At 50.8% G+C, this 13,842-nt stretch overlaps 1 protein-coding gene across 3 annotated transcripts; it reads right to left on the bottom strand.

Moving 5' to 3' along the window:
- Positions 1-2,465: 2,465 nt before the first annotated feature.
- On the bottom strand, positions 2,466-13,425 carry LOC116817640 (acyl-coenzyme A thioesterase THEM4-like). 3 transcript variants are annotated; one of them, XM_032767979.2, is made up of 7 exons: positions 13,298-13,425; positions 12,543-12,688; positions 9,920-10,079; positions 7,961-8,126; positions 7,723-7,833; positions 6,733-6,857; positions 2,466-5,918 (listed from the first exon to the last, which is right to left on the bottom strand). In XM_032767979.2, the coding sequence occupies exons 2-7, from the start codon at positions 12,681-12,683 to the stop codon at positions 5,860-5,862; spliced, it is 762 nt and encodes a 253-aa protein (XP_032623870.1). In that variant the 5' UTR covers positions 12,684-12,688; positions 13,298-13,425; the 3' UTR covers positions 2,466-5,859. The 3 variants fall into 3 exon arrangements, with proteins under 3 accessions (XP_032623870.1, XP_032623872.1, XP_032623871.1); XM_032767981.2 differs by having other exon boundaries at positions 12,543-12,685; positions 13,298-13,421; XM_032767980.2 differs by lacking the exon at positions 13,298-13,425 and having other exon boundaries at positions 12,543-13,043.
- Between the last annotated feature and the right edge of the window lie 417 nt (positions 13,426-13,842).

The raw sequence follows: 13,842 nt of genomic DNA, 5'->3' as shown, positions 1-13,842 counted from the left end.
ATTTAAATAGGCAGCATGGTAGAAGGAAGTTTAATGAGAGTCCATACGCACCCGAGCCGGCTTTGAACCCGCCATCTCCAGCCAATAGCCTCTGGCTTCCGCCGCGATCTTCACGCCCAAGCAGCTTTCCAGCTGCTGGCCTGCTCCGGAAAGGGATCCGCTGTTCCCAGCAGCCCCTTGACTCGAGTCCCAGAGGTTTAAAGGCAAACCTGATCGCCAGCTTGGTCAAAACAAGACCACCGCTCCCCTGGGAGACCATGGAGCCGTACCAGAAAGCACATGACAAGGAGAGAACATTATTTCCACGCTGAGCACCGTCCGACCCGTTTAGCAGCCACCACCCTCTCCCCATCAGCTCTGGCCTACAAAACACACTGTCGGGGCTCAATACGTTAAAATAAAATCCTCCCAGCATCCTGTTTTCCTCCCTCCTGCTTCCCCTTGCACCCTCTGTTCTCTGGCTCTCATGCAGGAAGTGTCTTTAATTAAACAGCACCATCAACACTGCCAGCAGCAACAACAGTACGTCTTCGCAGTGGGGTTATCACTGGTGATTGGTACCTGGCTTAGCCTAGCCTGGGTGGCAGCAGCCATGTGGCAAAGCCCTGCCTAGGTGACTGTATTCTCAGTGGCGCCATGCTCCCGCGGGTGTGTCGCTGAGACTTCTGGAGGTGGATCTACATCAGCCAGAGTCACCTCTTCATGGCTCTAATCCTGGCCATTGTGTTCCAGTGTCCATAGGGATGGTCTCTTCTCAGGGCCATTGTTTAACCTTTCCTGCTCAGCTCCCCTAACGGCTGCTTTTGATCTAAGGCCATAGCAAGTGACCTGTCTTATTCCCCCCCGCTCCCCGCCACAGACCTGCAAATAATAGAATTCATTCTCCCCAAAATCCGAGCCCCGCCTGGGCAGTTGGCATTCTGACACACGTGAGCTGGTCGAGAATAAACCCTAGGGCTCCCTGGCTGTGCTTACTCTGACCTGCTACCGCAGGTGAAAACTACAAGCAGCCTCGTCTTTGCTAGGGTTTAGTGTGTAAACGTGGTAAAGGAAGCATCCTTTTTCCTCGCGTGGATGCATGCTTATACAGAAGGCTTAAGCCTGCTCTAGGTTACATTGGGAAGGGCTCTGCGATTGTACCCCCACAGCTATACTGATAAACGCCTCAGCGTGGACCCAGTACCACGGTTGTAGGGCATTTCAGAGCAGCGTGGCTTACCTCACGTCACCAAAGCAGATTAAACTAGAGCAGCACAGGCACTTTTAGACAGATGTCCTAGTGTCTACACCAGGCAGGGCTGCTGCTTTAATTCCACCAGCACAATTGATGCGGCAAAACGGGTAAGTATAGACGATGCCTTTATTGCACCTAGTAACGATGAAGTAATAATAAGCCCCAGTGCCTCTTGTCGCACGTGGATGTTCTATCCCCTAGGCAGCACTACCTGGCTCGTGGTGCTGTGTGCGGGGAAACAATTGGACACGGGCCTGTCTTCACTCTGCTTCCTTTTTACCCTAAGAGAGACCCAATTAACTCAAAGTAATTCAACAGCCGTGGAAAGGCAGGCGCAGACCCGACCCTCCCGTGTTTGATCAAGGCTACATTTTGTTCTTTCCCCTCACGATCAGCCTCTGAGGAAGAAGACCAAAGGTGGGGGTGTGCTCACTCCCGTTTTTTTACAACTGTGTTAAGTGCCTCCAGTTATTGGCAGCGAGGGAGCTCCAGGTACAGCACAGACAACCCCATGTGTCAGTAAGGTCAGGTCTAGTCTGCATCGCACAGGCCAGAGATCGCGTAGATTCCAAGAGGGACACTGATATGGCTCACAGGACTGGCCAAAGCTACCAGTTTATAGGAGGGAGGTTACGCCTTGTGCTTCAGGGGTCATGAAGCTATTTGTTAGGGATCAGGCTGAGAGCTGACAGGGGAGGCAGATTATCCCACATCTGTGACTAGGGGGTTCAGATGCCTTCCCCAGAAGATGTCATGCTGCCACTGTCAAAAATAGGATATTGTTCTAGATGGACCTTGGGTCTGCTCCAGCCTGGCAGTCCCTAGGGTTTTGATGCATTACCTAGAGAAGACATCCCGGGGCGTTTGGCAGGAGGGAGGGCACTGCTAGCGGTACACAAAGCCAGGTAGCTACTGCTCTCTCATCTTATACTTCCTGCCCGTTCATAAGGGCGGGGACCATCTTTACGTGTGTCTGTGCAGCACCTAGCACCAGGGGGGAATAGGGGGGCTGATCCTTGACTGGGTCCTCCAGGTGCTTCTGCAACAGCAACAGAGAGCAGCAGAGACCAGGAAACTCCTAATTATTATTAAGAACCAACCCACCCCTCTCCAGGCAGCTTACTGCAACACAGCACAACGCGAGAGCAATGCTGTTCAGGGAGTTCACCCGGCCACCGTTCCATGCAAAGGGAGAGAGAATAAAATTTTTTTTAAAGAGGACCAGCATGTATCTGTTCTAAAATAAACATCTTTTAATCCTTGCTGGGTGTGCAGAAACCCTCCCCTTCAGGTAGAGATGCTCCAAACAGTGACAAGATAACAATCCAACTCAAAACCAAGACTAACTTCTCCCCCTCCAGGCACCGGGATATTTGAGAGAGCAGATTTCCAGTTTTTAAACCCTGTGCACTGGGTGAAGAACAAAGAGTCAATTCACGTCACAGCCCCCGGATTAAGGCTCTAACAGGACTCAATCTCTTGTGAGAGATTCCCTTGCCTGCATTCTTGGCACTGGCTGACAGCCCAACAGTTATTCCAGTTTCACGACCTGATCCGATTTGCCGCGTTGCTGCCCTGTTTATTTTTGTTCTTTGAGCAGTTCTGAAGGTGGAACTAGCCTGCTCAGTTTCATGCTCTGCTTCTCCTATGGAGCACTGTGCAGTAGGCCAGGGCTGCCCGGGGGGCGGGGCAGGGGCGCAAGTGGGACAATTTGCCCCAGGCCCCACAGGTGCCGAGAGCCTCTGGGTTTTCGATGGCACTTCGGCGGTGTGCCCTTCACTCGCTCCGGGTCTTCGGCAGCCGGTCCTTCAGTGCAGCGAGTGAAGGACCCACCGCTGAAGTGCTGCCGAAGCCTCGGAGCGCCGCCTGGTGAGTACAAGCGCTGCCGCAAGCAGCAGAAAAAGAAAAAAGCCGCGATCGGCTGCAGCTCTACCGCCACCGCTTCATTCTTCGGTGGCAGGTCCTTCCCTCCGAGAGGGACCCGCCGCTGAATTGCTGCCGAAGACCCGGCCCTGCCCCAGGCCCCCTGAATGCTCTGGGCGACCCTGCACTAGGCTGTCTATGGTGAGAATTTTTAGAAGCATTCTCGCACCATCGGTGTAGTAACTGCAGGAGCATGGACACAGCTCGGGTGCAGGCAGTGTTAAACCAGGCTGGTGTCTAGACTGAGCAGGGATAGACAGCACCATGGCAGAGATGCCAGAGCCCAATCTACACAAATACTTCCATGGTGCCATCTGTGGGCAGTTCTCCCGCTGTTGGTTCACACTGTGATTCCACAGAGCTCGTTAGTTACTGGCAATGAATGCTCAGTTGTGTATATTCATTTATATAACTTAAAATTAATACATAGGCCCCATCCCAGCATATGGGAGTTCTTTGATCTGCTTGGACCGAGGAACAGAAATTGCTCCTGGCTCAGTTCCGGGATGAGAGCCTACAGCTGATTAGCTCCGTCTAGTTGAAAAGGGGGAGCAGCTGCAGGATGGGAGAAGCGACGCTACCAGGACAATAGCAGTGAGGTTAGATTTCGCACAAGGTGAGATGTTTAAAAAACAAACAGACCCTTTCCACTGAGGATTTAAAGTTGTCCTGAAAGCCTGTTCCATCAGAGCAAGGTGTGGAAATCCCTGGGTCTCACAACCGCAAACTTTCCATGGCGGGCACTGGCAAAAATCACTGCTACTCTTTACTGAGCAAATTCAAATCTCATTCAAGATTAGCTTTAAGGGTAGCTACAGGCAAACTCCTCAGGAGGCTTCTGCAGAACCTTCTGTTCTCGCTAATGTAGCAAGACTGCAGTGAGTTAACTACAAAAATAAATAACAGTGTATATATATTACTTCCTTCGCTTCCATTAGCATTTTCTTTGCCTGATATCCCAGACGCAACTAAAGATCTACTATAAATAATTAGCCCTTCTAGTGTTTGACAAAACTGAATTAACCCTCACTGTTCTCCTCCCAGGACAAGCAAGTTTCATCTACCGTTATTTTACAGGCAGGTAAACCCAGGCACACAGAGGGTAATTGACTTTCCCATGACCACCTAAGGCGGTGGCAGAGTTCAGAAGGGAATCCAAGATTTTGCCTCCTCTCCCCCCACAGTCCTCCTCTCCCTCTCCCCCTCACTCCCCCGTGACAGCTCACTCCCAAAGGAAAGCAGACCATGCACTGGCTAGTGATAGTTAAGGTCACAAATCAGCAGCAAACCTGGTGCTCCAAGATCTGCTCCCTGCAGGATTGGGGCCCTGGAGAACAAAGTTGCTGAAGAGGAAAGAGTTTCAGCCTAAGATCTGTTGCTACCCATATAGCGTAATTGTGAAATGCTGCTGTAGTGCCTCATGCTTCCAGTCTCCTGGTGAGGCAGGCCCCACGTCAGGGCAGCTGCGCTGCATTACGGAAGACGTAACCTGGCCAGGGATCCTGGCCCACACAGAACAGGAGCGAGAGGCACCTGAATCACAGCAGCATTTTGGAATCAAAATCATGTCCATTCCCGTGCTCCGTTTTCTGATGGAAAACAAGTACGTCTGCCGTGGAAAGTAGAGGCATTTTGCAAACGTTTCGTCTGATCAAAGGCCCGATTTTTCCATGAAAAAGAAAAAGGTTTTGACTGAAAATTTTCAACCAGCCCTAAAAATGTCTCTGCAAAACTTGGCAGTGACTCTTGCCTGATGGTGCCTTCCAATTCCATAGATCTATCCCATAATCGGACTCCGATCTACTTTTTCATTCCTGCGTTGGCACTGCAGAGCTTATGAGAGCAGGGGCTGGCTTCTCTTCTGGCTCGCGCGTCACTAACACATCTGTCCACTAAGTTCCCACGACAGGGAGAAATTAAGTCCTAGGTTTCCTTCTTTTAGGCATGGAAGCCAAATCCGCCTCCCCGCCCCCCACACACACACCACACACTTTTCCATGCTGAAGGAGAATAGGTCACAGCCAAGAGTATGAGATACAACCTGGGTCTGGATCACCCTGTCTAGTAGAACTAGACCTGAACTGAACTAGCGCGTAAGGTTTTAAAACCTATTACCCATCCCGAGGCATGTAAATCGCGTATGCTGTGAAGGACAGACAGCATGCTGGATCACAAGCCAGCACGCAAGTTTCCTCAGCAGACAAGAGGGCTGGCAGACAAAATGGAAACTGCAGTAAGAAATATCCGAAAGAGCGGAGAGAATCTACATGCTTGTAATGCAGTAAGTGGCTGACCAAGGGTTAATTGCATTTGTCCTTTGATAAAACATCTGAAGCTGTAACACACAGCCACATGCAGAGCTCGCTGCCCCTGAAGTCCATAGACAGCACCGATTACCAGCAGCAGTTCCCTGTACAGCAGGCAACGAATGAGATCTTCATGTTCGGAGGTTAATCAGAAACTGACCAGCCAGCAAAGGGTGGGATGACACGACAGCTGTGGTAGAGCCCAATGGGCAGAGGTGGCCTCCAGAGAGTTGATGAATGCAGAAGAATCTGCACCACGTCACTGCTAATCAGAAGTCCAGGGCAGAACTCTCTCTTCAGAACAGGAGAGATCAGAGCAGGGAATCAGCGACCGGAGAGAAGCAGAGGCTGTAGTGGGCTCGGCTGCAGCCTGGTCATCTGTCGGGGCAAGACGACTCACTGGCAGCTCATCTGCTGCTGCAGGGACTTTGTGGAATCCAGCTGGATAAACAGGGCTAAACCAGGACAGAAGAAAGGATGGAAGTGTCAGCTCAGGACAGCCACAGCAACCAGAGAGCCGCACGTGTGCAGGGCCCTGGCACTTCCCAGGGAGGGGAAGCGTCTGTCCTGTGCTCTGCCATCTATGGCACATGTCTGAGAACAGCCAAGTAGAGCTGCAGTAGGGGGACCCTGCAGCTTCTACCCAGGTTGTGAAAGGGACAGAGGCTTGGAGCTGCAGTCTGTCTCTGCAAAGCAAGCAGCAAGGGCCGGTGCCGGGTATTTCCTTACCGCTTCAGACAGTGTGTACCTTCCGCAGCAAAGAGACCAGGTCAAGGCCTCAGTCCTACAGCACGATCCACTAGCGAGGAGCCCTGCACCAGAGAAGTGGCCCTGACCTCAGTGGGACAGGGCTGGCTAGCAGGTTGCACCATGCGCTGCGCTTTAATAGCATAGGTCTTTGCTGCCCTCTGGTGGCTGGTGAGCCTGCTGCTGCTGAGGCTGGTGGTTTTAGAGAACAAGGCCCCGCGGGGGTCGGCCCTCACTGATGACCCATCTAGACTGAGTCACCTAGAGACAGACGGTTCTTGGAGATGGGGAAGGGGAGGGAGCAAACAGAACTCCATGTCACAAGGGGTTCATTCAGTGTGGTCACGTCCAGGTACCAGCATGGGAAGGCACACGCTGTGCCAGATCCCGTTTCTGTTCCCCATGCAAAGCTATTTCCACTGTGACAGAAAGTCTGAGACCCCACAGCCCTACCTGACTGCCCAGGGGCCAAGCATCCACAGCTTCCACTTCATCTAGTAAAGCCAGCCGCATGATCCTTACCGGTTGCCTCTGCATGAAGTGTTTGGCCATCTATGCTCCTGACTTGGCAGGACAGAAACACTTTCCTTCCCTCGACTTGGTCCACTTTGCTGTCCACCAAGACCACCGAGCCCAGCGGAATGGGGCTGCGAGAAGAAAACAGCCGATCATTAGTGAGATTCCACTTCCTGTCCTATGTCGTTGAGTAGCACACCTGTGAGCTGTTAAACAGCCACTGCGTTCCACCCCAGAGGTGACAGCACTTTAGTGGCGGGTAAAGCAATGTAAAATTTCCTAGAAGTGAATTTCATGAAGCTTGGGTTAAAGCTGAGAACACACAGCTTACTTGTTAAGGTTCTCACCCAGAGAGGATAGAAAGTCTAAGCAGTGGCTTCCAACCTCAGCTTTTACTCTGACATCACATCCTCCCCCACACTGTCACTCCAGTGCTTGCAGAGCCATCCTAGATAGCACGTTGCTTTACTGCGTATAGAAATGAACCGGCTTTTGTTCTGAGGAGTACTTAGGAGGACGTGACTACCCTCACAACACCCCAGTGAGGTAGAAAGGTGATGTCCCCATAGGGAGCAGAGAGATCTAGCAGCTTCCCAGGGTCTTAAAGGGAGTCTGAACCCAGATCCCAATCCAGCGCCTTAACTGCAAGCCCACTGTTCCTTAGAAAGGCTTGTCTGGATGTTGTAGAGGGGCAAGCGATTCCTTAGTGCCTGGTCAATAGTACATTGACTGAGCTGGAAGCATACTCAGATCTTTCTGGATGAACGCGGCTACAAACCTAAGGGTCCCAAGTTGTCAAACCATTCCAGAGTAGGACACAATTGAAGTTATCATTATCTGACCCCTAGTCGTGCAGCCACGGCGCTAGGTGCTGCACAAACAGAGACCCAGGAGATGGGCTCTGCCCCAAAGCGCTTACAATCTCTTTCCACTGTCACAGGCCCCCTGATTTTACTGGTAAGCCCTGCGGCTACACAGAAGCCTTAATTCACCTACTTCCTGTAGTTTATACTGAGGTTGGCTGTCATCACCCTGCCAGCAACAAATATAGCGCAGCCCCCAATCGTGCTGTCAATGATCGTTGCAGTGGAGCCCCCGTGGGCAAACCTGAAAGGCAGATTGGGAAGGTGATGTAAGACACGGTTGAACCTGATCTCCTGAGATATGAGTGCTGCCACTCTCCCACCCCAGTCAATTGCGGTTAAGCGGATCACAATTAACTGGACCTCCTCACCCCGAAGGCCCTTCCAGATAGGGGCCTGGCTGGAAGAGACACACCATCCTTTTCTCAGACGGGTTAAGGAACATGGCATACTCGAAGCCCACTCCCTCCGTATCCATGTTTCTGGGGAAGAGGCGGGTTTCCTTCCGCTCCTTCTCAGACGTCAGCTTCAGTGATTCTAGCAGGGTGGAAGAAAAAAAGTGACAACAAATGAGTGGCAAGGTGCAAAGCTGCTAGGAGTTAAAGGCACAGCACCAGGCTAAAAACAAAGGCCCCAATGCACAAAGATTTCTGTGGATGTCATAGGCTCTGACTTCTTCTGGAGCCGGTGGGTGCTTGACCCCCCTCCCCCAAAGTCCCCACCCTCATCCCTGTCCTGCCCCCTCCCCCGAAGTCCCCACCCCCAACTTCACCCGGTCCAGCCCCCATTCCAACCCCTTCCCCAAAGTCCCTGCCCCAACTCCACCCTCTCCCTGCCCCTATTAAACTCCTTCCCCAAATTCCTGGCCCTGCCTCTTTCCCTCTCCCTCCCAGAGATTGCTACAGCTGTTTGGTGGCGGCAAGCACTGGGAGGGAGGGAGAAGCAGAGACGTGGCGCACTGGGAGGCGGTGGGGGGGCGGGCAGGGCAGGAAGCTTGGCTGCCGGTGGGTACAGAGCCAAGCCCTGGAGTACCCACGGAGTCGGCGCTCCAGCCCCAGAGCACCCACGGAGTCGGCGCCTATGACAGACGTTAGGAGCCTGAATACCTTTGTAGATCTGGGCCTAAATCCCTTACTTGTGTGGCTAACAACCCCTTGGACTGTTATGATTCAAAACGTTACAAGGTGAAGGTTGTTTTTCCATTACGGATGCTTTACAGATTTGATCGGGTTGAACTGCAAAGCCAGGCTAGTCAGTTTTGCTTTCTAGTTCTCCTGCACTAGAACACAGGTGATATTTGCTGTTTGATAAGCTTGGGCAATGTGCTTACTGCTGAGCCAGCCACAAAACACAGACAGGCCCAGAGTTCACAGGATGCAAGGGAAGCTCAGAGGACGGGAGACAAGGAAGAAAGGGGTTTTTTGTTTCTAATGTTCTATTGACTCATTTCCTATGGGCGCCTCCCAGGACATGAGTCTGCAGGAGGGGAGAGTAGTTTGGCAGACTGGAAGCATATTTCATGGCTAAAGGGTAGCATGGAAAGAAACACAGAGATGGTTGCAGGAGAAACAGCTGACCACAACAACACTAGCACAGAGGGAACGGGAATGTTTAGATCCAAACCAAAATACATGCAAGGAAATTTAACAGGAAGTAACATCAACAGAATTCTCATTTGGTAACTGACTTCTAGAAATGCTGGACACAAGCTATTACAGAGGCAGGATTCAAAAAGATTCACCACTCATAGAAATAAAGAAACTATTCTCCAGAGTTACACTAGCTGGAGAGAGGGGTAAATAAGAGATATCAACCCTCAAGGTTCAGGATCTAAACCGAGCCCTCAGCTGCTGGGGGTTGGGATGAAACGACCATCTTTGCATAGTTATTCGCAAGGTGGGGAAAGGGGGTGTATTACCAGCCGCTGTCAGAGACAGGATGGCTCATTGGTCTGATCCAGAACAGGAACTTACAAACAGGAGAGTGAACAGACACTGTTTGCCAGAGCTGGGGTTGATATTTAGACTCTACCCAGAAGATGGCAACAGGAATGTGAGATGGTTAGTGGTAACACACACACACAAAGTATCTCAGGGTAAAGACAGGGGGTCTGATTTTCCTCTCAGTTACACCAGTCCCCACTAGCACTATTCTGAATTTACACCAGTGTTGGTGGAGGAAAACTCAAGCACGTGAATCAGTTCATGTCTTCAAGGGTTTAGTGGCAACCCCATCACATATCAGACAAGGAGAGGAAGTAGGGTGAATACTTGATCCAGAATTCCAGAGGAAGACACACACACACGCACGCACACCCTAGAAAGCCTTGCCTGGTGTATGATCAATACTATTGTCGTAGGAAGGAATCCTTTTCCATGTCCCATCTTTACACATCTCCAGGAACCTGCTATACAAATCCATCATGCCCTGGCTCCAGCTGGAGTTGGGGAGGGCGTAATCCTTTGACTGTCTGGCCTGAGAGAACCAGGTCTGAAAAGAAATTGTTGAGACATCGTGAAGCTGGTGACCATCTTCTAATAATCCCGCTAAGCATTCATCTAGCACTCTGAGCCTTCAAAGCACCATGAAAGCTTTAATCCACCCCATTTGACAAAGCAGAGATCCAGACAGTCATATATGCAATCTGCTTGCTTTGTGTTGGATTTCTTTTTTGCATAGGGTCTAACTAGACAATTCTGAAAGGTACCCCGACTGCATCCCCTTTTGGAAAACATCATTCTCCATTTACTTCCTGTGAGAAGGTTTCCATGCAATGACGCAATGGGATGCTGTTATTTATCTAGTGAACACTGAACAGGTTTTCAGAAGTAGTTACAAGACAGAATAAACCACCACACAAATCCAGAGTCACATAAGGGCATCTTATCATAGATATCTAGGGTTCAAAGGGACCTTGAGAGGTCCTCTAGTCCAGTCCCCCACACTGAGGCAGCACTAAGTAAAGCTAAACCATTCCTGACAGGTGTTTCATAGAATTGTAGGACTGGAAGGGACCTCGAGAGGTCATCTCGTCCAGCCCTCTGCACTCATGTCAGGACTAAGTATTAATTGGTCTAACCTGTTCTTAAAAACCTCTAAAGATAGGGATTCCAAAACCTCTCCTTAGAAAAACCTGCTGACTATAAGGATTGCTAACATCTAACTTCAGTCTTCTTTGATGCAGATTAAGCCTATTCCTTCTTATCCTACCTTCAGAGGACATGGAGAACAACTGGCCATTGTCCTCTTTCTAAGAGTCTTTCACGTATTTGAAGACTGGTGTGGTCCGCACACAGTCTTCAGCCCCCCACCTTGTCCAGCCGTTAGTTAGTGAGATCTAGTTAGACACAATGAGCCAAATATTCCGCACATTCTTTCCAGGGCAGAAATGCAGTGGTTCCTCCCGCACTGGATGCAATTAGCAAATGGCATCAAGTCAGCAGTATATAATTTTTTCCCCAAGTAAGCAGAGTATACTTCAATGGGGTAGCAAAATATTGCTCTATAAACACAACTCACAGTTAAGTGTTGTTGTTTTTTTGTTAAACTCAGCTGATTTACAAGTTTCCAAATCCAATTTACAGTCATTATGGATGCTTTGTTGACTGAATGCATCTCAGATCAATAAAGTCACTTTTGCTTTTGATTACAACCACTTTCAGTTTTAGCACCTCTGCTGCCACATTACAAACCGTAGCAGATCAAAGTTTGGTTTTAAAATATAACTCTTCATTTGAAGAGCAATCAAAGCCTGTGAAAAAACTCTTCTATTGCTCTTTGTTCTTCAAACCGCAAGTTTTGGCCCAAATACTATAGTGTGTTATAATTCAGGAACTGCTGCCTGTAACAAAGGCAGCCCTAATGTGTTAATCACGTTATCTGCTAGAAATATTTCCAAGCTAGGAATTAGCATTAAAAATGCCTTCACGTGATTTTATTGGCATAAAGTTTTCTGTGACTGTTCTAAGGAACATAACTGAAGGTGGTGCATAATTCAAATCACACAGAGCAACCTATGAGATACTCAAGAAAAAGTTGAATACAGCAAATGAAATTCCGATGGGACTGATTTGTTATATTTAAGAAAGGCAAAAGCATCTTTGTTATAACATAGTGTTGTTCATAATGCTTCATATTCCAGACACAAGAATTCTTCCTGATTATTTTCCAAGAATTGCAATTGCTAGCCATCCCTTCCTCACAGTAGCCTGGGAAACAGGGCCACTCATCCACTCTCTCACCACAGAACACATTTTAAACAAACATACAGCTTTCACCAACTTAATAAGGGAATGATTAAAAGATATTTCTCTCCATTTTGTCTTCTCTGTTCCATCAGAGGCATTTTCAGCCAACTGAACTATTAGATGGGTAGGCTGGAGAAGATTCACCTTAAAAGCATATATCTGAACTGCAGTTCTGTGCTAGAATACTAAATCATTTTGTATAGATAGGAGGAAGCTGAACTGTCTTTAACTCAATGGTTTTCAAAATTTACAACCACTAATAGTAGCTGGTGATTATATAATGCCTTTTGCCATAGGGTAGGAAAAACCCCCACCCCACCCCACCCCACCCCAGACATTTCTCTCTCTCTTCACATTATGGGGAACTGGGAGGCAGACAGATTGAGAAATTAAGACTAGACACTGTAGGTGCCTCAACATCTGTGAATTCAGGCTGAAACACTGTGGCCTAATATTCTTAAATCCCGAGTGCCCACAACTGCAGAGTCACTGGGAGATGTTCAGTACCCCTGAAGAGCAGACCTCAAGCTGGGCACCCAGAAACTGAATGATCACAGATGAGTGGTCACTTTTGACCCAGTTTAAGTGATATGTCCAAAGCCAACAATAGAATCAGAGTCAGAGTTAAGATTAAAAACCTGTTGGCTTCTGGTTCCCTGTTCCCTGCTCAGTTCATGCATCTCTCGAACTGGGAAGTGATACTCACCACGGAGTTCCAGAGCGAACTGCATGGGGCAGCTGGACTTAACCCTCGAACGACACCGCAGTGTGACACCGTTGGGTCTGGACAGAGGACTGCACCGCGACCAAGCCCCCTTCTTGCCAACCTAACACAATTCCTCCACATGGCTTCTAGTGCAGAGACAGCAAACACTGAGACTTGCTCTGCCAACGCAGCCCTCAGATGCTGTCTCTGTGGTAACGCAAGCTGGTGATGCAGCCGGGTGCAACGAGCAGGAATCACTCGCCTCAGGCTTTTAGCAGCATCAGAAGGGGCCTACTCACCAGATGCTGATTTCACAACTGCCCGCTAGCAGCATCTGGGGGAAGTCCATGGGGCTCAGCGGAGGCAGGGTGGGGACTCGGGGGCAACCCTGTCCTTTCTGCCTGGGGCTGCGCAGCAAGGATTGGCCTAGCCCCAGCCAGGCGCTATCACACCAGCAGGGGCTTTAGGACTTACAGCTGCACCGCCGGCCTGAAATGGGGGGGGGGGCTGCCTTGCGGCTCAGCCCCCCCCGAGGCCAGGCTGCAGCCGCACGACGTGAGGAGGGGGAAGCCCACAACTGGGGGGGGGGGCCCTACGGAACTGGGGGGGGTTGGAGGGAGGGAACAACCTCCCGAACTTCACCCCAGGGCCCCCCGAGTGACCTCTGACCTTGGAATGACCCCTGGCCCCAGCAGATCTGTGACCTAGGGTGGCTCTAGGATGACCTCTGACCCGGGGGGGGGCTTTCCACTGACCTCTGACCCCAATGCAGGGGGCAGCTCCCGCCTCCTCCCCCTAGCGAGCTTCACCGGCGGCCTAACGCCAGGCGCTGAGCCGGCGCCGGCTTACGCCGTTACAGCGCCGTGACGTCACGCGCCCCGCCACGTCGCAGCTCCGCCCTTCCGGCGCCTTCTTCCCTGTTGCCATGGGAACTCGGGGAGAACGGAGGGCGCGCGGCAGCCTCGTTCCCTCGCCACGGGGGGGCGGGGCCGTTACACTTTTCCCGGGCCCATAGATTGGCTGCCCCCCCGGTAGAGAGGCACTGCGGGGCCTTACACAGCGCCCACAGGCTAGAGACCGTGGAATTATCCCCGAGTCCCTATAGCTCCCTAGCGCCCATAGAGCCCTCCCTGCCACCCCCGGTCCTACACAGCTCCATAGAGCCCGCCCTCCCAGGTCCATATAGCTCCATAGAGCCCTCCCTCCCCAGGTCCATATAGCTCCATAGAGCCCGCCCTCCCAGGTCCTACATAGCTCCCTAGCACCCATAGAGCCCTCCCTGCCACCCCCCAGTCCTACA

The sequence above is a fragment of the Chelonoidis abingdonii genome, chromosome 11, assembly GCF_003597395.2.
Source record: "Chelonoidis abingdonii isolate Lonesome George chromosome 11, CheloAbing_2.0, whole genome shotgun sequence".
NCBI lineage: Eukaryota > Metazoa > Chordata > Testudines > Testudinidae > Chelonoidis > Chelonoidis abingdonii.
Note: the sequence above shows the minus strand (reverse complement) of the source record. Positions and strands in the feature narration are given on the sequence as shown.